At 42.0% G+C, this 23,074-nt stretch overlaps 1 protein-coding gene across 11 annotated transcripts in view; it reads right to left on the minus strand.

Moving 5' to 3' along the window:
* The window catches only part of LOC128699309 (TLC domain-containing protein 3A), a 623,909-nt gene that overhangs the window by 68,539 nt on the left and 532,296 nt on the right, over positions 1-23,074 (minus strand). For 3 of the 11 annotated variants that reach the window (XR_011393715.1, XR_011393714.1, XR_011393716.1), the window contains exons 1-2: positions 15,817-16,024; positions 7,583-7,786 (exon numbers count right to left, since the gene is read on the minus strand). Coding sequence is in view for 3 of the 11 variants with exons in the window: in XM_070098272.1 (XP_069954373.1) it covers positions 7,583-7,753 (171 nt within the window). In the remaining 8 variants the exon portion in view is untranslated. Of the gene's footprint in view, positions 1-7,582; positions 7,787-9,564; positions 9,720-15,816; positions 16,103-23,074 lie in introns of those variants that run through there. The other 8 variants (XR_011393717.1, XR_011393718.1, XR_011393721.1 and 5 more) reach the window with 8 other exon arrangements.

Raw genomic sequence — 23,074 nt, forward strand, 5'->3', positions numbered from 1 at the left:
AAAAATGGGTAACTTCACAATGGAAAAGATGAAGACTATCACACATAATGTCCACAGATCTCAGTGGAGATTCATGGATCTTAAAAGTAAATCTGAGCCACAAGGACGTCATCGAGAAAAAGCATCGCAGAGCTCAGGCTCTGAAGTATGTAGGCAACAGACTAATGTGTAAGCAAGGAAAGCCATGATGTAGGATTGAGTCCAAGGAGTGCCACTTGTGGACAGGCAGCATAGAGGGTGGTCAATAAATGTTAAGGTGCAATAGTGATGGGAGATTAGAATTTCTCTAAAGTGAACAAAAGAGTAAAAATGCTTACCAAGGATTCTCCATACTTGCTGGCAGCTTGTCATGCCTCCCTTTACCCAGTGTGAGTTTCAGAACGTGTGTTCGAGGGCAGAACCCCAGATTATTATTATAATAAAAAAGAAGCGCTAAGCCACAAGGGCTATACAGCGCTGCAGGGTAGGGAAGGAAGCGAGGGTATTAGATGGCAGAAGGGAGGAGGGATGATCAGTAGGTTACAGAAAACAGCGGGGCAGGGGATAGTACGGGGGTAGGGGGTAGCAAGAGATTGAAGTAGAAAGGGCTGAAGGTATCAGAATTTGTGAAGTCAGTCAGTTGTTGTCAAAAAGTCAATGAGAGAGTCTGGATGAAAGGTGGGTCCATCAGCGAGAAGGGGAGGTAAAGAGAGAGCAGCAGAGCGAAGACGACGACGGAGGTAAATTCTGCGTGCTCGTTGATAAAGTGGGCAGTCCAACAGAATGTGGCTGACTGATAATGGAACTTGGCAATTCTCACAGAGAGGAGCAGGGCGCCTCTCCATGAGATATCCATGAGTAAGACGAGTATGGCCAATGCAAAGATGGGAGAGAGTAGTCTCCCAACCTCGACACTGGTGATAAGAAGACGGCCAGTAACCTATACTCGGTTTAATAGATTGAAGTTTGTTGCCGAGCATAGTAGACCAACGTTGTTGCCAACGGGTGTGAAGTTCGGAAGATATTGCAGCAAAATAGTCCGTAAATGGAATACCTCTACATGAAACTGGTAGGTCATGTACTGCTGACCGCGCAGCAGTGTCTGCCTGTTCATTGCCCTGTAAGTCAACATGACCAGGGACCCAACAAAAAACAATATCTTTATGCTTGGTAAAGATGCGGCGTAGCCAAAGTTGGATACGGAGGACTAAGGGGTGAGGTGTATCAAATTTCTGTATAGCCTGTAAAGCACTAAGGGAGTCTGAGACAACCACAAATGATGACACAGGCATAGATGCAATACGGATAAGTGCTGTAAGGATGGCATACAATTCAGCAGTAAAAATACTAGCCGAAGATAGTAAATGCCCTTGTACGACGCTGTCCGGAAACACTGCTGCGAATCCTACGCTGTCAGAAGACTTAGAGCCATCTGTGTACACAGCAATGGCATGAGAATGAGAGTGAAAGTGGTCAAGAAAATGAGAGCGGGAAGCGACCGTAGACAGTTGGGCTTTCGAGCAAGGGAGAGAGAAAGAACAGACTCGAACAGCTGGAACTTCCCAGGGGGTAGGGAAAAGTGAGATGCTACATGTACATAGAAAGGTGGTAATTGAAGAGAAGACAAGAGCGAATGAAGGCGAAGAGAGAAGGGACGGAGTAAACAGGGGCGGCGAACAAATAAAGGATGTCTACTAATATCAGTGACCATTCTATAAATGGAAGGATTGCGGAGATCATGAGAACGTACATAGTAGCGAAGGCAATGGGCATCACGGCGATTGGATAAGGATGGAACGTTCGGTTCTGCATAGAGGCTCTCGACAGGGAAAGAGCGAAAAGCACCAAGGCATAAACGTAATCCTTGGTGATGAATGGGGTTAAGGCTAGAGAGAGTAGCAGGAGATGCCGCTGAATAGATCTGGTCACCATAATCAAGTTTCGATAAGATAAGGGTGGAATGTAGGCCAAGGAGGGTTCGACGATCAGCTCCCCATGGAAGATGAGCAAGGGTTTTAAGGAGGTTCAGCCGGCTGTGGCAAGTTGCCTTCAGAGAGGTAATGCGAGGTTTCCAGGATAACCTACGATCAAAGAGGAGGCCCAGAAACTTGACTGTATCACGTTCAGGGATACGGGAGCCATAGAGGTACAAAGGATGATCGGAGATGACAGAGCGTCTAGTGAAAGTAATTTGGTGGGTTTTAGTGCTGGAAAATTTAAATCCACGTGTGGTGGCCCAATTGGAAACACGGTCGACTGCATGCTGGAGAGAAACTGTAATAAGGTGACAGTCAGCGCCTGCAAAGGCAATAGTGAAGTCATCAACATAGAGTGATGACCAAATATTTGATGGAAGACTAGAGGCCAAATCATTAATAGCAAGGAGAAAAAGTGTTGTGCTCAGAACACATCCCTGGGGGACACCTTCAGCTTGGATAAAGTCCAGGGAGAGCACATTATTAACCCGAACACAGAAATGCCTGTCAGTTAAAAAGTTCTTAAGGAAGGATGGTAGATTGCCTCGAAGGCCTAAGGAGTGGGCTTGGGCTAAAATATTATACCTCCAAGTTGTGTCATATGCCTTCTCAAGGTCAAAAAATATGGCAATAACTGAGTGGTTATTCGCAAAGGCATTACGAACATACGTATCCAAGCGTAGTAAGGGGTCTATGGTAGAACGTCCCTTACGAAAGCCATATTGACGAGTGGAGAGACTGTTGTGTGTCTCTAAATACCACACTAAACGTCTATTTACTAGGCGTTCCATCAATTGCAAAATGCACTGGTAAGAGCAATGGGACGATAGTGGGAGGTTTCATGTCCCGTAGTGCCTGGTTTGCGGAAAGGGAGAACAATGGCGGATTTCCACAGCTGTGGAAGACCTCCTTGTGACCAAATAAGATTGTAAAGGCGTAATAGGACTGCAAGGGCTGACTGATGTAAATGTTGTAGCATACGAATATAAATGTCGTCGGGCCCAGCTGCCGATGATCGGCAAGCTGAGAGTGTTGCCTCCAGTTCTTGAAGTGTAAAAGGCACATTATACTGTTCTTCTCTGAGAGAAGAAAAGTCCAAGGGTGCTAACTCTCTGGCAGACTTTGAGGAAAGAAATGAGGGGCATAGATGGAGTCCCTGAGAAATACGGACCAGATGATTGCCAATTTCATTGGCAACATCTAGTGGGTTTGCTATATCAACACCGGCAACCCGCAGAACAGGAGCCGGGTCAGGAGAATATTTACCACTCAGTTTTCGTACTTTTTTCCAGACTGCACTCATAAAGGAAGCAGAGGTGATGGTGGAGACATAATCTCGCCAGCAAGTGCGTTTAGCGTCACGGATGACACGGCGAGCGATTGCACACTTCTGCTTAAATTCAAGAAGTCTCTCTGTGGTTCTATTGTACCGGTACCTGCCCCATGCAGCACGTTTCAAACGTACTGCACGAGCACAAGCAGGAGACCACCAAAGCACGCATTTCTGAGAATGCCTGCCTGAAGTTTGGGGTATAGAATGAGAAGCTGCGGTTAAAACAGAGGACGAGAAGAGGTGTAAAAGCTCATCGATGGAGGACGAAGAAGGAACCTCTCTAAAAACAGTTAGGTGTGAGTAAAGGTTCCAATTTGCCTGATCAAATTGCCAGCGTGGGATGCGAAGAGGTGGTGAATATGAAGGGGAAGTAAGAATGATTGGGAAATGATCGCTGTCATGCAAGTCCGGAAGAACAGACCAAGTGAAGTCTAATGCGGTGGAGGAAGAGCAGACTGAGAGATCGATGCAAGAGAGAGTGTGAGTCCGAGGATCAAAATGGGTGCGAGTACCTGTATTTAAAACATGGAGGGGATGGGTGGCAAGAAAAGCCTCTAACTGAATGCCACGGGAATCACAGTGAGACCCCCCCAGAGGAAATGGTGGGCATTAAAATTACCAAGTAACAGAATCGGTGGTGGTAATGACGAAACAAGAAAGGCAATATCCAGAATAGATAATGCCCGAGAAGGAGAGAGATATAAAGAACAGAGCGTATACCACCTATGCAAGTGGATACGGGCTGCTGTGTAATGCAGCGAAGTACGAACAAATAGCTGATGGTACGGAATATCAGTGTGTAGAAGAAGGGCACTTTCATTAAAGGTCCCATCAGGAAAAGGATCTGAAGAATACAATAAATTATAGCCTGAGATGGGAGAGATAACAGCAGAGTGTAATTTTGGTTCCTGTAAGCAAACACCAACAGGGGAAAACTGGGAGAGTAACATCTGAAGCTCACCCCGATTACCCCTGAGGCCGCGTATATTCCACTGTAAATAGGCCATGATTGGCAATGATAAAGATACCTGAAATCCGCAGGTAAGGGTTCCTACGGACTAGAGGGGTTAGAAAAGTCCACATGCGGAGGCAGTGGAAAACGTTCAAGCAGCGAAGGAACAGTGCGCTGTGAAGAAAGGAGTTGCGCAGATGGAGTAGAGGAGAGAGAAGGAGCGGAGGGTGGATCAGTGTCCATTGATGGTTTGGTCTCTGCAATATATTCAGAGATTGCTTCAAGTGTTTCAGAATTCAGAGACATCATATGGGAGACAATATTGGAAATGGTAGGGGGAGGATGAGTAAAGATTGGAACTGTAATGGACTGTGCCAAGGTAGGGGGGGACGGAAGGGTGGAGGGAACTGGAGAAGCGTGGAAGGGGACAGAAGAGGCAGAAACCTGGGAGGTGGCCGAAGAGGAAGAAACTTGGGAGGGAACAGGGGAGGAAGGTACAGTACGAGGAGGAGGGTGAACCTCTACACTTGTAACAGAGCCAGTGAGAGGGGAAGAACCAGGTACAGAGACAGGGAAGGGAAAATGAGGAGGTGGAAGATGGGTAGGAGGTGTTAACGGACCTTTTTTTTGACTTTTGAGAAGTAGAGGGACGATTGGGAGGAGGTGTTATACGAGATCTCGTCGCTACTGAGGCTTGTGAGAGAGAACACGAAGAAGCAAGATCAGACTGAGACGTTGAAGTAGGGACGTCTGAGCCGAGGACAGCAAAAGAATTAGCTACAGGAGTGGCTATGGGAGAGGTAACCACAGAGGTGGGTGCAGAAGATGGGATACCAGAAGTGGGGGGACGTTTTGAAACACGGGAATAAGAAACACAAGGTAGTCTCCCTTGGAGGCGGAGATGAGAAACTGCCATGGCATAAGGGAGACCTTCTGCCTCTTTGAGGTAACGGATTTCCCGCTCGTTTAAGTAGACTTGACAACGGCGAGAGTACGAAGGGTGAGCCTCATGACAATTAAGACAAGAGGGAGGTCGATTGCAAGACGTATTAGAATGGTCATCGGCACCACAGACTGGGCATTCGCCGATAGATCTGCAATATTTCGCTGGATGGCCAAATCGCCAGCAATTTCTACACTGTTGCGGTGTAGGGATCACCTTTCGAACTTGTAACCGATGTCCTGCTACATAAACTGAGGATGGGAGTTCACGGCTGTCAAAAGTTAAACGAGCCACATTGCTAGGGTATCGTCTCCGCCCGCGGGCAGGAAGAATGTAAGTGTCTACCTTGAGGATTGGGAGATCTTGGAGTTCCAGCTGTTCAAGAATGTCAGTGCCACATGTCTGGAAATTTTGTTGAACTATGGTATGGGGCAGAATGATGGTACCACTACAAGAATTGAGGGAATGATGCTTTTCAATAGTTACAGGAACAGTATCGATATGGGAAAGACGAGAAAGCTCATGAGCCTGGGTAGCATTCTGTACGGTGACGATGCGCGTACCGCTCTTAAGAGCATGAAAAGAAATATCTTTACCAACATGGCGTAGGAGTACCTTGCCAATACTGTGGTCAGAAAGATAGGCAGTAGAGGAAGTCGGTCGTAAAGTGAAGAATTTAGTCCATTGTGCAGTCTGAAACTGAGCGTGGAGAGGTAGTGAAGGACGTGTCGATCTTTTCTGAGAAGAACGAGAAGGTGGAGAAGTATCATCAGCAGGTAATTGTCGTTGTCGTTTAGGCGTGGAACCAGAGTTGGTCCGACGTGGAATGGGCCGGCGATTCGAAAATTGCCGCACCGTAGAGGGAGAGGCCGGAAGCATAGTCAGAGGAGAGCGAAGGTCAGATAAATCGAAGGAGTCAGTCGAGGCCTCAGTACCTGAAGCGGGTGAGGAAACAGCACTGGCAAGAGGTACAGAGGCATGAGGAGTGTCCGAAGAGTGGTTCAAAGATGGGGCGGGGTCAGAACGGGGTGCGGTATCAAGAAGGGGCCCGGGGGTAGCAGGTTCATGGACTAGGGCTGCCATGGTTAGGTTACTTCTTTCTTTTTGTTTTTAAGAAAAAAAAAGAAAGAAGAAAAGAAAATAAAAATAAAAAAAAGAATAAAAAAAGGGGGGACCGGGGAGGGATAGTTCCCAGGAGGAATGAAAGGGCCAGAAATCTCCCTCCGCACCCAAGAGGACCTCAGCACCACAAGTAGCGCAGATGCAGCATGGAACCTGTGCCATACCCTACCCATCATGCCAGTAAACCGGCAATCCGGGATAGCAACCTCACATCTGCCGAGCTACCTCGGTGGACAAAAGAGAGGGCGGCCGGAAATCCGCCACAAAGCATACCTCCTTCGGCCACCACCCCCGGAATCCGAAAGGTGGCTTCCAGAGATACACCCGTCGCCCGAGAGACACCCGAAGCCACCCTCCGGGATACCGGAGAGGGATCAGGACATCCCCAGGCAATCCAGATTCCACGGCAAACTACGCCACCGCCAAGAACCTCAATAGAATGGGATGGACCCCGGTACCCTTTCCCCTACCTAGGAACTAGCGTGCCTGTGGAAAAAAAAAAAAAAAGGCCAAAAAGGAAGGGCAAAAGGGAGGGGTGGGGAGGAGGAGGAGGAAAGGAAAAAGGGGAGGATGGGATAGGGAACAGGGGATTGGGGGGTAATTAGGTTCGGTCTGAGGAAGTAGACCGACAGGTCTAATTCCTCAGACCAAGAGCCTCTTCACCACGCCAAGGAGCCCCCCTTGAAGAGGCAGAACCCCAGAGATTGGAGTCCTGAGTGACACGAGAGTGAAGCTCATGGGGCAAGGAAGGGTGTGGACCATAACCCAACAGCCCCAGGAATGTAAAACTGGAGTCCTCTCAAAAAGTAACTGGTAGTAGACCCCTGGGACACACAAAAACCTATTTTTCACAGTGCAGTACTGTATATTTATTTGCACATCTGTCCCCTTCCCCTCCCCTCCCCATTTTTAGTGCCAATACCTTTAGAAAAAGTTTCTTTACCATTTTAGAGACTTGGTTTTTGGGGATCCCAACAGTGAAAGGGTTAAACCATAATTACTGCACTTAATTACAATGTATATGCTAAATTATCTCTTAAAATTGCTAATCCAATTAATAGTCATTATTGCCATACCTGTACTAGTATAGCATTAAGTAATTGCAAGTATTGTTCTAATTTTAGTCTACCCAAAATGTCTTGCAAAAAAAAAAAAAAAAAAAAGTGATATAGATATATAATTCCCAAAACTATAACAAACCTTATATTTTGGAAATTGAAAATTTGTATCTGTTGTATTTCTATTGTATTAGCACAAAATGTGATTATATACTGTACCTGAATGCCAGACACAAGAGCTTCACATATATTCATGATGTGGTGATGAGATATTTTCCAATTTTTGACTTTGGAATAGTGTGTTAGAAGGTAGTTACTCAGTTGAAATAACCCCATCCAGCCAAGACCAGAGATCCCAGACAGGATGAATCCTTTAACTAACAAATGCATTTTCTATTAAGCTGTCAACAGAGGGCTACTGATCTGTAAAGAAAATATATACCTTTGATGGGTTTCAAGAGTACTCTATAACAATCTTAGATTAATCTAACAGAAAAATTACCATAAAACTTAAAATGCTAGTAGATTATAAATTTACAGTATCTTGTACCTGTAACATACGTATATTAATGAAGGTTTCCACAAATATAAAATACTGTATACTGTATATACATAAGCAAGGTGGCAAGAGAAAAACAGCTATTAAACACAATAATAAATTCACAACACTAACATTACTGTATATGAGAAGTGCAATTAACATACTGTGGCACACTTAATATACCGAGTCACACAATGGTACATAACATCCACAAAATGTGCACTAATACTGATAATACAAAACAGGGGTAATATACAGTACTTAAATCCAATCAGGAAGTTAAAATAGTACTGTAATCTTTCAGCACATAAGTGTGATGCGTATGTAAGTGAAATGGTATGAATGATGAATTTATAGCACTGGCACTTAAATAGCAGAGTGCATATGGTACAGATCAAAGGGAAAAGGGGAGATGTATTCCAAACCACCCACAGCTATTGTACCCAGACATAGTATAAGCTCACCACTTAGTACTTTACTACAACATAGTATTTATAGTACAGGTGATCCTTGACTTATGATATTCTGACTTAAGATAATTACCCGGCATGAAGGCAGCAAGTCCATAATTTGTATTCATTTATTTACTTTTCAATATTGGTGTGTAGTTAGTTACAGTAATTATTTGTTTATTTACTTTTTCAGTGACAGTAGTTATGTATTTATTTATTTACCATAACACATTCATGTTCGAATTACGATATTTTCAACTTAAAATGGGTTTGTCAGAGCGTAACCCCATTGTAAGTTGAGAAGCACCTGTATATGTATATGTATGTAGCATATTAGCATGCTAAAATCTAAGGCAATAACAAAAAATTTAAATATGCAAGTTTCTTAATAATCCAGCATGAAGTACAAAAAATTAAAAGAATACTCTATGACACTTTCTCAAGAAACTGACATACTGTATACAGTAAAGTTCTGCATATGCCAGTTTCTTAGAAAAAAGATGAAATATGCTCGAAGAAATTTATGTTCTGTTTTCTAAAAAAAAAAAAATTAATATATTTGAGGGCTATCTTTGAATGTACAATTTTTTTAAGAGTTTACTTGAATAACAAATACAAATTGAGGATTTGGGAGACAATATTTCAGATAACAGAATTAATACTGTTTGCAATTCACATTTCTGGGAGCCCAGACTGCAAAACATAGGATTGTATCATACCTGAGCTGGTATCTAGGACCAAAGCTCACTGATAATGAGCAATAAGATATAAAACAAAATTCACAGACTACACAAATTTGAAAATGCAAATTTGGCAGAGAGTGAAAGATTACAATACTGTGATAGCAACCTTTACAGACCAATAAACTATAATGCAGTTTAACAGGGATAAAATTTTGATATATACTAAATTTTAAGCTAAAAAATACGTGCCATACCATACAAATGCTACCTGCGTGAAAGAGTAATTTAGTTAAAATATGAAATACTGTACATTTAGCATTACAGTTCAGAGAATAATACAATATTACAATATCATTACTTTTGTTTCACCTACATTTCTGATATCATAACATAATCATACACAGCACTAGAGACACTGGTTAATTCATATATACTCTAAACTTCCTATTCATGGTAAATAAATTTGAACAACAGTGTTTATGATCTCTGATATTTTTCAAGTGCATAACTAGTGTGTTTTCATACCCTTATAACACATACAGTGTCTACAGACAGCTGCCAAGCTGGTGACCATCTCATAGTCAGTCATCTCTCAGCATGTGATGTGAGTCTATGTTGTACTTGTACAGCCATTTTCCCACTTTGTATTTTGCAACATTTATGTTCAGTTTTGTGCACTCCTGCAATTTATAAGCTGATTCAAATCTTTTTAATGAAATTAATTGTGAAATACAGGATAAGCTAAGGAATATATTTGGCACTGCTGGAATAAAGATAAAACTTCAGAAAATTTATAATTGAAAAACAATATATTCGAGCAAGGGAAGAGAAGATGGCAACTCTGACTTGAGGACAGTGAAGAAATCCAAGTAAGAATAGTGCAAGCTCTGATGGAATGATTTGAAGAAAATTTTTTGACCCTACCAGCAGAGAAGAGACAGGAAATTAACAAATTCTGCACCTGCAACACAAGAATTCTCTGCCTCTGAATATTAGATAGGTAAATTTTAACAGCTAAAAACCATGTTTGAGTTCTTTTAAGAAATATCAGTATGTATAGTCATCTGCTATTGCATTTTGGACATAGTATACAGAATAGTATAACACTTCTCAGCTAGCACTGTGAGTGTTAGTTTTCAGTTTTAAACAAATGGTGGAGGAAAATCATGAGTGTCATGGTAGTTCTTACACGATGAACCTTTGTTTCATAATAGTTCTTACATGATGGATCTTTGTGTAATATTAGTTACATGATGGATTTTTGTCATATTAGTTCTTACATGATAGATCTTTGTGTCATGTTAACTCTTACATGAAGGATCTTTGTATCATATTAGTTCTTACATGATGGGTCTTTGTGTCATAGTGATTTACATGTATAATGGATCTTTGTGACATGGTGGTTATCATGTAATGTAGAAAAATTTTAATCATATTTTAATCATCAGAATATCACTATTTCCTTTATAATCCACTGTGTTTAAACAAAATCTACTCGGACCCATTATATCTGGTTGGGTTGCTGATCTTGGCACCAAATGCCTTACCAGGGAGGTCATTTAGTCCCTGCCCAGAGGAAATCAGTGTGTTGCATGTAGTTTGGGCAAAAATGATTGCCCCAAAATGAGACAGCGTATGGGAAATGTATTCAGATAGGATTATGCATGAGGGACTGGGCATAACCAAAACATAACCAAATCACCACTTCACACCAGTAAAATCTCCTTCAGTGAATAATTTTATCGGTGAATATTTTTATTACAGCAACACGTAACATTCACTGGCAGAGTGAATTAAATAATAATCAAGATATTTGCTTATGTGCCCAAGTTTTCCTTCAAATAACTCAATCCCTCTGTAAAAAAAAAAAATTGTACCTTAAAAAGCAAACATGTCACAACAAAGACTACATAGCCCATGGCAAACTGCCAGCATCCTCAGATCCACTGACAAGAAACATACCTATGAAAAATAATACATAAGAGCATAAGAAAAAAAGGAGCACTGCAGCAGGCTTACTGGCCCATGCTAGCCATGTCCAAGTCATACCTTAAGGAAGGAGCATTGCTGCAGGTCTACTGGCCCATGCTAAGCAGTTCCAACTCCCACCCACCCAAACCCACTCTTGTATTAGTCTAACCTACTTTTAAAGTTACACAAGGTTTAGCTTCAATGACACTACTAGACAGCTTGTTCCATTCATCCACAACTATTACCAAACCAATGCTTTCCTACATCCTTTCTAAATTTATTTTTTCAAACTTGAACTCACTGCTGCTTAATTTCCAAAGAGATATAGTACATCAACACTTACCCTGCTTGTAAAGAAATTTGTATTATACCAGTAAGTTCAAAGAAATAAAAGGCAAAGTCAAAAGACCTGGAAATTATACGGACTAGACCTAACATCCCATCCAAATTGCTGATACAGTAAATAAACTTCAAAACTTCTTAACTATAGACTAACCTTACCAGTAAAATTTCAAACTTCACTGCCCATGTTATTAATTACATCAGTGACCATTACTTGAATACCTGGAACTTGGAATCTATATTCCCATAAGCAAGTATGTTATAATTCAAGATTTGAAAAAAGACTATGTGCAGTTCAGGACATTTATTAAAGGAAATGTTTCACAAGTGGCTCTTCAGTCATATAAAAGGTTTCCTTTAATAAATGTCCTGAACTGTACATAAGTGTCTTGTTCCATATTTGTCAGTATTATCATAGCATTTACTTCCAATTAATATGTGCTCCCAACCATGATATAACATTTAATTTCATTTACTATTTGTCAATATTCAAATTAAAAACAATGTACAGTACTTAAATGAATGAGTGTTTTTACCCATTCTCCTTTCTGTCCCTCCCACCAACAGTTTTATATGACAATGCACAAGCAACAGCAGCAACAAAACTGTCATCCTCTCTCCCAGTTATGGTGAGGGTATAAGGTAAGATAAGATTTGTACATGAATGGTATACAATACTGACAAGACAAAAATTAGACATGTGAAGAATCTGGAATCTTCACGACTACGGTGCTCTTCACACCAATTCCAAGACTGAGAAACAGCTTACCTCATCTCTTGTATATATTTCTACTGTCTTCCAATTATGTCCTTGAATTTGTATTGATAAAGCAACTGGATGGCTAAACATCTACAATAAGGATACCCAGATGTAGAACATGTGTCTAATTTTCATCAAGATAAGATTCGTTTGGATTTTCAGGGTTTCCAACGTACTAGTATGGCTTACGCACCAGGGTTATTGACGTACTAGTACGCGTAAATTCTAGCGCCTTCAAATCTAGCGAGAGAAAGCTGGTAGGCCTACATATGAAAGAATGGGTCTATGTGATCAGTGTGCACAGTATAAAAAAAATCCTGCAGCACACAGTGCGTAATGAGAAAAAATAAGCTTTGACCATGTTTTTGATTTATAACAGCGACTTTGCACTGTATTTTCGTATGGTATTTATGGTTTTATTCTAGTTTTCCTGGTCTCATTTTATAGAATGGAAGACATATTACAGAAACTGAGATGATTTTGATTGGTTTCACAATGAAAAGTACCTTGAAATTGAGCTCAAAGTACCAGAAATGTTCAATTTTTGCCAAAGTTCAAAAGTAAACAAATCATGCCACACGTCCAATACACATCAACTGGTGAGGCTAATATTCTTTCACAAGTGTGTTGATATTATTTATACCATTTCTACACTAATGCAGTAGTATGCATGACAGTACGTATATCTTCTATTTTCTGTGAGAATAAAAATTCAAAACAGAAAGCAAAAGAAATGTAAGAGGGGCCTGGGGATATGACTAATGAGCAGAGGAAATGTTAATTTAGTGCCAGGAACGTCTGTCTTGTTTATTCTGGACTATTTGGAAATTGGTATCTTTTGAAATTTGTGTGAAATTGGCAAAACTGCTAATTTCTGACAACTTTATTGGATATCAGTAAATGGGTGGTTTCTTGTACTCATTCGATAGAAAAAATGGAGTTTTAGCAAAATAGTTATGATTTTTGTCAATTAGTACACTGGAATTGGCCGAAAATAGGGCTCAAATTGGGCAAAATCGCCGATACGTAAACATTGTCAAGACCACTAACTTCGCAAGAGTATAATTCTGTAAGTTTTCCATCAAATTTCATACTTTTGGTGTCATTATGATTGGGAAAAGATTCTCTATCTTTTCATAAGAAAAAATATTTTTTTTTTTTTTCAAAAAATTTTCGACCATGAGAACAAGTTTAGGAGAGGGCCTCTCGACCCTGAAAGGGTTAATCACCCAGATACTCATATGTAGAACATGTGTCTAATTTTCATCAAGATAAAAGTTATTTGGATTTTTAACCCAGAGGGTTAACCACCCAGGACAACCCAATAAAGTCAGTGCATCATCGAAGACTGTTAGTCCTATTTCCATTGAGATCCTACAATCTTGTCCCCCCCTCCCCAGGTTGCAATCATATAGTCTAGGAAGGAGTGGTGAGGGCAACTGAGTGCCAGGTGCAATGGATTGTGTTTGGAGAGTGCATCCAAACTTACTGAGATAGATATTCACAAAAGGAGAGAAAGAGAGTGCAAGATAGAGAGTGCAAGATAGAGTGCAAGAGTGAGAGAGAGCGAGAGTGAGAGAGCGAGAGTGCGAGAAAGCGAGAGAGAGAAAGGCCAAAGATACTGAAGGAATGGAGATTCCAGAGGATTGCATTACCTAGGTAAGATACAAACAACAAAACTAGATTTTTTTTTCCAGAAGGAAGAAATTCACACTCTATGACTAGTAAACTTTAGCACAAATTTTGACTTGGCAAGAAACACAGTTACTATAAGAGGTGCTTCACAGAGCAGCCTGAAAAACCCTAAAATTTTTAAAATGTCAATAATGAAATGACAAGCAAAACAAAGATAAACAACAGTCTGGAATGACTTCCCAGATTTTTGAGAACAACCAACACATAAATAAAAAAATAAGTGATAATGAGTTAATTAAAATAAATAAAGATACAGTAAATAAAAATTGGAACTTTGTGCTGGACATTATAGCAAAATCCCCAAGAAATCAGGAAAAAATTTCCAGGTAAACAAATTAAAGACAGCTGTTACAATGATTGTGACTCCCTTTTGCTGTCCTTCTCCTAACACTTACTCTCTTCTTGTAGTACAGTTCTAAATTACCCCCATAGTTTAGCACTTTCCATGAATACAGTAATAATAGTAATACTAAATAATAATAATAATAAAAAAATAATAAATAATAATAATAATAAATAATAATAATAATAATAAAATAATAATAATAAAATAATAATAATAATAGCCATAGCATTGAACAAAACACTTCCAATACATTATGAATATAGCAGATGAATTAGTGGCAATTTATATAAAGGTTGATAAAAGTACACCTCAGTGTCTACTGAAACAAGCTGGCTCTGTTGCCACTCTATAGAGGAAATATGCAAGATTGACGACCTAAATTGACCTAATAAAAATATCCTATCAGACTTAAATATACCTTACCATAATGCAGTCATCCCTAAAAAAAATTAGCTAAAATACCCAGATGCACAAATGCCCCTGCTGTGCTAAATTAGAGGGGATGCAGAGGGCATGCAGTTAAAATGTGGTTTTTATCCACATCAGATTGGCACTACCACTTTCAATAAAACCCACTGTGACATTGCAATCAGTCATATATAGTACACTCCACATGAACTGCCATATTGACTTCATTCATTCCCTTCCTAAAGACCCCCAGCGAAAACTTGAGTTATCCAAGGTTGAATTCTATATAATACTATTATATTACTATATCATAACTAAGCGCCAAACCCATAATGGTCATACCAATACTAGGAGAGAGGTGAGCATATCTGCCTTCCAAGCAGTTAAGTTTATTTTGGCACAGCTACAGTACAATTATCATACATAGTGTAAATTATCTAGGATAACCCAAAAAAGTCAAAGTGACTTATTTCCATAGGAGTGTAGATGCTCATGGCTGTCACACATACTGAGGGACCAGAGTTTGCTCCCCAGCACAGGAAATAACATTGGGCAAGTTTCCTTAAATCTGTTGCTCCATTCACCTAGCAATACATAGGTACCTAGGTGCTAGCAGTCATGCGAGTGGCATCCTCAGTAAAAAGATTAATAAACCTCAGTGGAAATAAAGCAGACATTCAATGACAATTGACTTTATTGGAAAGGTTATGGTGGGTAACTAACTTTCTAGGATAATAACCAGAACAAAATTTTATTTTTATTCATCTTCTATGGTTTAAAAAACATTGTAAAAGTTACAAGTTACATATGAGGCCAAAATAAAAACTTAATACCTTCAGTGAAGTGCATCAACTGCCACTTAGATTCAGAGTGAGTTACTGTTTATTTGAAAATAAGTTACAGTAGACAGGTAACAATGTAAATATAATTCATATAGTAACATTTTTACTAAGCCCATATTATGCTTAGCACTTTGGAAAAAGATTAATAATGTATTTGAAATATTCAACAATATAAACCTAAGTAAATGGTTGAGGCAAAGTTTGATTTTAAAAATAGAACAAAAAAGAACTAAATACAAAGGAAAAGGTATTATGAGATAGAAAATGCAGCAATTAAATTACAAAACTAAAGATTTTAACATTGTATTAACGAGTACTATATAAAATATTCTAAAATATATATAAAAGTTCAGAGCTGTTCACTAAATTGAATCTTTTCCACATTTGTCAGGTTTTGTGTAACACTAACTCACCATGTGAGGCCACCTGGGCCTTCCTCTCCACCTGCTGCCCTCACCTCTGACACTAGCAAACACTTGCTTCTCCACGAGTCATGAAAACGCCAAATTTAGCTGGTGAGCCACAAACATTGTTTATGTTGTTGTTGTTAACGTTGGGTTGAAGGGTTGTAACACAGGGAGAAGCAGCAGCAGCACCTCACACCACATTCCTCCTACACAACCACTTCTTTCATTATCATTAACAAAAGATAGTATATCAGTATTGTCCAGCTGCCCTCAGTCTATAAGATGTTTTACAGAGTGGCAGCCAACAGTGCTTACCAAGCACAGCAGCATCAGCGGGTGGAAACATTTCGACACGTTTCCTTACACCTGTTGTCCTGTTCACCTAGCAGCAAATAGGTACCTGGGTGTTAGTCGACTGGTGTGGGTCGCATCCTGGGGGACAAGATTAAGGACCCCAATGGAAATAAGTTAGACAGTCCTCGATGACGCACTGACTTTCTTGGGTTATCCTGGGTGGCTAACCCTCCGGGGTTAAAAATCTGAACGAAATCTTATCTTATCTTATCATCTGGTGCTGCCTAGGTCATTAGCACCTAGATGTCACGCGAGAACCTTTGCTCTGGTATGAATTGATGTTGGTGAGGGGCTCTTGATTTAGGGAATTGGATCTGTCCTCCAGTTCCCCGAATTAAGCCTGAATGCCTTCCACATCCCCCCCAGGCGGTGTATAATCCTCCGGGTTTAGCGCTTCCCCCTTGATTATAATCATAATAATCTGGCATGAGGCTCCTACTTCCACCTCTCCTCCAGTTTCTTGTTTACCTGGAGAGAGTTCCGGGGGTCAACGCCCCCGCTGCCCGGTCTGTGACCAGGCCTCCTGGTGGATCAGAGCCTGATCAACCAGGCTGTTGCTGCTGGCTGCACGCAAACCAACGTACGAGCCACAGCCCGGCTGGTCAGGAACCGACTTTAGGTGCTTGTCCAGTCTTGTGGATACATTCTAGAAATTTCAGTACAAATTTAGTCATTAAATTATTTCGCAAATTAAACTTTTCGTCATAGATTTACCTAATTGATACAAAGCTTGGATACAGTTAAATGCATCTAGGTCCTCCTATTAGATGTTCCGGGGGTCAACGCCCCCGCGGCCCGGTCCATGACCAGGCCTCGCGGTGAATCAGGGCCTGGTCAGCCAGGCTGTTACTACTGGTTTCACGTAATGCAGCGTACGAACCACAGTCCGGCTGGTCATGTTAATGCAAAGTTTCGATGCAATCTCAAGATTTCGAAGATTTTGCTCGGAATATTAAAAAGAAGGCTTAGTAACTCAAGATAACCCAATAAAACCGTCATAAAACTGACGAAAACTCGCACTTATTATAAGATATTAATTACAGTGTGTGGTTTACATATAAAATATTAATTACAAAGAAGGCCACTAGCATGCCTAGGCATTTCGGGCATGTTTGATCAAGCACATTGTTATGTACAATGTTCTTATATTCCACAAACTGATCCCGTCTCTGTCATTCTCACCACTGTAAGAATCATTATCACTGCTATCAATATCACTTCTTTTTATCATCACTGCTCATGTCACTCATCATCCCCACGTGGCACTATCATTACCATCACAATTGCAACTGTCATTATCAACATTCTGGTCATTGTTAGGTGAGACACATATGCAACAGTTAGGTATCTTTATTTCGAAACGTTTCGCCTACACAGTAGGCTTCTTCAGTCGAGTACAGAAAAGTTGATAGAAGCAGAAGATACTTGAAGACGATGTAATCAGTCCATCACCCTTAAAGTTTTGAGGTGGTCAGTCCCTCAGTCTGGAGAAGAGCATTGTTCCGTTGTCTGAAACAATATGAAGTTGAAGTGACAGAATGGGGCCTTATATAGTGCCAGGAGGTGAGACGTAGGTTGCTTTGGGAGGGCAGGTCCCTCTCAAACCCAGCCGTTCTCACTAGTAGAGGTTGTCGAAGTTGATGGTCTGTACCAAGATACCCTTGTGTTGCAGTGTCTGACAGAATGAACATTAAAATGGTATAAAATACCGACAGATTGTTAGGTGAGACACATATGCAACAGTTAGGTATCTTTATTTCGAAACGTTTCGCCTACACAGTAGGCTTCTTCAGTCGAGTACAGAAAAGTTGATAGAAGCAGAAGATACTTGAAGACGATGTAATCAGTCCATCACCCTTAAAGTTTTGAGGTGGTCAGTCCCTCAGTCTGGAGAAGAGCATTGTTCCGTTGTCTGAAACAATATGAAGTTGAAGTGACAGAATGGGGCCTTATATAGTGCCAGGAGGTGAGACGTAGGTTGCTTTGGGAGGGCAGGTCCCTCTCAAACCCAGCCGTTCTCACTAGTAGAGGTTGTCGAAGTTGATGGTCTGTACCAAGATACCCTTGTGTTGCAGTGTCTGACAGAATGAACATTAAAATGGTATAAAATACCGACAGATTGTTAGGTGAGACACATATGCAACAGTTAGGTATCTTTATTTCGAAACGTTTCGCCTACACAGTAGGCTTCTTCAGTCGAGTACAGAAAAGTTGATAGAAGCAGAAGATACTTGAAGACGATGTAATCAGTCCATCACCCTTAAAGTTTTGAGGTGGTCAGTCCCTCAGTCTGGAGAAGAGCATTGTTCCGTTGTCTGAAACAATATGAAGTTGAAGTGACAGAATGGGGCCTTATATAGTGCCAGGAGGTGAGACGTAGGTTGCTTTGGGAGGGCAGGTCCCTCTCAAACCCAGCCGTTCTCACTAGTAGAGGTTGTCGAAGTTGATGGTCTGTACCAAGAAGAAGAAGCCTACTGTGTAGGCGAAACGTTTCGAAATAAAGATACCTAACTGTTGCATATGTGTCTCACCTAACAATCTGTCGGTATTGTATACCATTTTAATGTTCATTCTGTCAGACACTGCAACACAAGGGTATCTTGGTACAGACCATCAACTTCGACAACCTCTACTAGTGAGAACGGCTGGGTTTGAGAGGGACCTGCCCTCCCAAAGCAACCTACGTCTCACCTCCTGGCACTATATAAGGCCCCGTGTTGAGTAGTGCATTGAGTAGTGCTTGCTGGACCTTCGTCTTCCTCTCCACCATCAGGATTGGTGCGTCGGTGGTTGCCGACCGAAGGGCAGGAAGTCTCTTGCTGCCTGAATTCTCTTCGCCTGTTGACTGCACGCCATACAGCCAGTCTCGCCACCACTCAGGATATACAGTGCTCCATCAAACTACAGTTCACCTCCTCAGTGTCCTGCGCCAGGCAAGTACGTGTGTCTACTTACACGTACTTGCCTAGCTGAGTACTCTCACTTTTTGGCCGATTGTCACCTCCAATTACATCTTTTCGTAATTAGACGATGCCTTCGTTGCCTTCCACCTCCCACCCCCCTTCCACTCTCCCCCAACCTCCCACACCTGCCTCTGCTTCTTCTAAATCCAATTCCTTCTCGCTAAACCTCAAATTTTCTAATCCTGATGCCACTATCTGTCCGGAAAATTTATTATATCAGATCACTGGTGCACCTCAACTTAAAGTCTTCAAAACCAACTCAGGCTTCAAACTCCTTCTTGACAAACATTCCTACGAAACGTACACCTCAAGCGATACCAGACAAAAACTTCTCAACGCAGGCTTCACCATTATTTGGACTCCTGAGCACCGTGCCAAAAGCACAGTCATTGCTAAACACGTAGACTACTCTCTCCTGACAGCCTATGACACAGACAAAGAAGACTTAATAAAAGATATCAGTACTAAGAACAAAGTCTCTGTTGACGATATTTACAGACCAGAAAACTCTACCATTCTCAAAATACGCTGTTCTACTCCTGCTGACGCCTCTACACTCTTCAGTCAAGGAATCTTTGCCAAGACCATCCGCATTCCTCCAAACGCTCTCTTCACTCCGAACTTCCACCCAATCACACAATGTCTTAAATGCTACAAATTCGGCCACGACAAAAACACATGCACATCTACACAAGTCTGCTCCAGATGTTCAGCAACTGGCCACTTCTGGAATACTTGCAACCTCCCCCTTAAATGTTCTAACTGTGGTGGGTCACCTGGAGTTTACCTGGAGTTTACCTGGAGAGAGTTTCGGGGGTCAACGCCCCCGCGGCCCGGTCTGTGACCAGGCCTCCTGGTGGATCAGCGCCTGATCAACCAGGCTGTTGCTGCTGGCTGCACGCAAACCAACGTACGAGCCACAGCCCGGCTGATCAGGAACTGACTTTAGGTGCTTGTCCAGTGCCAGCTTGAAGACTGCCAGGGGTCTGTTGGTAATCCCCCTTATGTGTGCTGGGAGGCAGTTGAACAGTCTCGGTCCCCTGACACTTATTGTATGGTCTCTTAACGTGCTAGTGACACCCCTGCTTTTCATTGGGGGGATGGTGCATCGTCTGCCAAGTCTTTTGCTTTCGTAGTGAGTGATTTTCGTGTGCAAGTTCGGTACTAGTCCCTCTAGGATTTTCCAGGTGTATATAATCATGTATCTCTCCCTCCTGCGTTCCAGGGAATACAGGTTTAGAAACCTCAAGCGCTCCCAGTAATTGAGGTGTTTTATCTCCGTTATGCGCGCCGTGAAAGTTCTCTGTACATTTTCTAGGTCGGCAATTTCACCTGCCTTGAAAGGTGCTGTTAGAGTGCAGCAATATTCCAGCCTAGATAGAACAAGTGACCTGAAGAGTGTCATCATGGGCTTGGCCTCCCTAGTTTTGAAGGTTCTCATTATCCATCCTGTCATTTTTCTAGCAGATGCGATTGATACAATGTTATGGTCCTTGAAGGTGAGATCCTCCGACATAATCACTCCCAGGTCTTTGACGTTGGTGTTTCGCTCTATTTTGTGGCCAGAATTTGTTTTGTACTCTGATGAAGATTTAATTTCCTCATGTTTACCATATCTGAGTAATTGAAATTTCTCATCGTTGAACTTCATATTGTTTTCTGCAGCCCACTGAAAGATTTGGTTGATGTCCGCCTGGAGCCTTGCAGTGTCTGCAATGGAAGACACTGTCATGCAGATTCGGGTGTCATCTGCAAAGGAAGACACGGTGCTGTGGCTGACATCCTTGTCTATGTCGGATATGAGGATGAGGAACAAGATGGGAGCTAGTACTGTGCCTTGTGGAACAGAGCTTTTCACCGTAGCTGCCTCGGACTTTACTCTGTTGACGACTACTCTCTGTGTTCTGTTAGTGAGGAAATTATAGATCCATCGACCAACTTTTCCTGTTATTCCTTTAGCGCGCATTTTGTGCGCTATTACGCCATGGTCACACTTGTCGAAGGCTTTTGCAAAGTCTGTATATATTACATCTGCATTCTTTTTGTCTTCTAGTGCATTTAGGACCTTGTCGTGGTGATCCAGTAGTTGAGACAGACAGGAGCGACCTGTTCTAAACCCATGTTGCCCTGGGTTGTGTAACTGATGGGTTTCTAGATGGGTGGTGATCTTGCTTCTTAGGACCCTTTCAAAGATTTTTATGATATGGGATGTTAGTGCTATTGGTCTGTAGTTCTTTGCTGTTGCTTTACTGCCCCCTTTGTGGAGTGGGGCTATGTCTGTTGTTTTTAGTAACTGAGGGACGACCCCCGTGTCCATGCTCCCTCTCCATAGGATGGAAAAGGCTCGTGATAGGGGCTTCTTGCAGTTCTTGATGAACACAGAGTTCCATGAGTCTGGCCCTGGGGCAGAGTGCATGGGCATGTCATTTATCGCCTGTTCGAAGTCATTTGGCGTCAGGATAACATCGGATAGGCTTGTGTTAATCAAATTTTGTGGCTCTCTCATAAAAAATTCATTTTGATCTTCGACTCTCAGTCTGGTTAGCGGCTTGCTAAAAACTGAGTCATATTGGGACTTGAGTAGCTCACTCATTTCCTTGCTGTCATCTGTGTAGGACCCATCTTGTTTAAGTAGGGGCCCAATACTGGACGTTGTTCTCGATTTTGATTTGGCATAGGAGAAGAAATACTTTGGGTTTCTTTCGATTTCATTTATGGCTTTTAGTTCTTCCCGCGATTCCTGACTCCTAAAGGATTCTTTTAGCTTAAGTTCGATGCTTGCTATTTCTCTGACCAGTGTCTCCCTGCGCATTTCTGATATATTGACCTCTTTTAGCCGCTCTGTTATTCTTTTCCGTCGCCTGTAAAGGGAGCGCCTGTCTCTTTCTATTTTACATCTACTCCTCCTTTTTCTTAGAGGAATAAGCACACACACTGCAGTTGCAAATTCCTGCCCTTCTAGAAAGCACATTCTCTCCTCCCTCAGAGCAAGCCAACCTCCCTCCCTCCCCTACCCCTTCCCTGCTCCTCCCTCCCCTTCCTTACCTCCCTCCCCTTCCACACCTCCCTCCCCTACCCCCAATGCCTGGGCCTCCCCACGCACTTGGTCTACCTCTTCTACTCTACACACATCAAACACCAACACACAGACTACAAGCACTTCTCCTTCTACACCCACACTAGACTACAAAACTAACTGTCAACTTGCCACTGCTGCCCACTCTGCGATGGTAATCTCACAAGCTTACCAATCAGACTACTCACATGTCCTTAACCTAATCTTGTCTGCTAACAATCTTCCCTCTTTAATTATCCCTCCTTCCTGCTTCTCTTCCAAGCCTCCTACAACCTCTCCCTCCTTCCTCTCTCCCACCCCCCCACTTCCTACTCCCACCAGCTCTCCTCCTCCACTACCTCTCTTCACTACTTCTACACCTCCCACCAACACCCCTACTGCTACTGCTACGACCACCCCTCCCCCCACTTCCTTACCCACTTCATCCCCTTCCAAAGCTTCCACTTCCTCACAGCTTACCAAAACTTCCACTTCCTCTGCATCCACCTTCGCCCACTCCACCACAACCAAAACCTCATCCAGGTCCAACTCCACCTCCTCCAGACAAAATCCACTCAAACCTAAACCTACCCCAACTTCTGACGGACAGACCAAAGAACATAAAAACAGATCCATCTCTTCCTCCCCCTCCAGGAAACGGGTCCGTAGCACCTACAAACACACATCCACTGATGGCACCACTATCACGGGCTTTAATCCAAACTCCTCCCCCGACATTAACTTTGCTAAGACGAAACCATTAAATCACGTTTAAGGTGATTCAGTTCAACGTACGTTCTTACTTTACAATTAGACACCTACTGGCCGAGCTCCTTGAAGCAGAGAGGCCAGATATTGTTTTGCTTAACAGTACCTGCCTCAAAGCCCCTCA

Source organism: Cherax quadricarinatus, chromosome 61 (assembly GCF_038502225.1).
Source record: "Cherax quadricarinatus isolate ZL_2023a chromosome 61, ASM3850222v1, whole genome shotgun sequence".
In the NCBI taxonomy this organism is placed as follows: Eukaryota; Metazoa; Arthropoda; class Malacostraca; order Decapoda; family Parastacidae; genus Cherax; species Cherax quadricarinatus.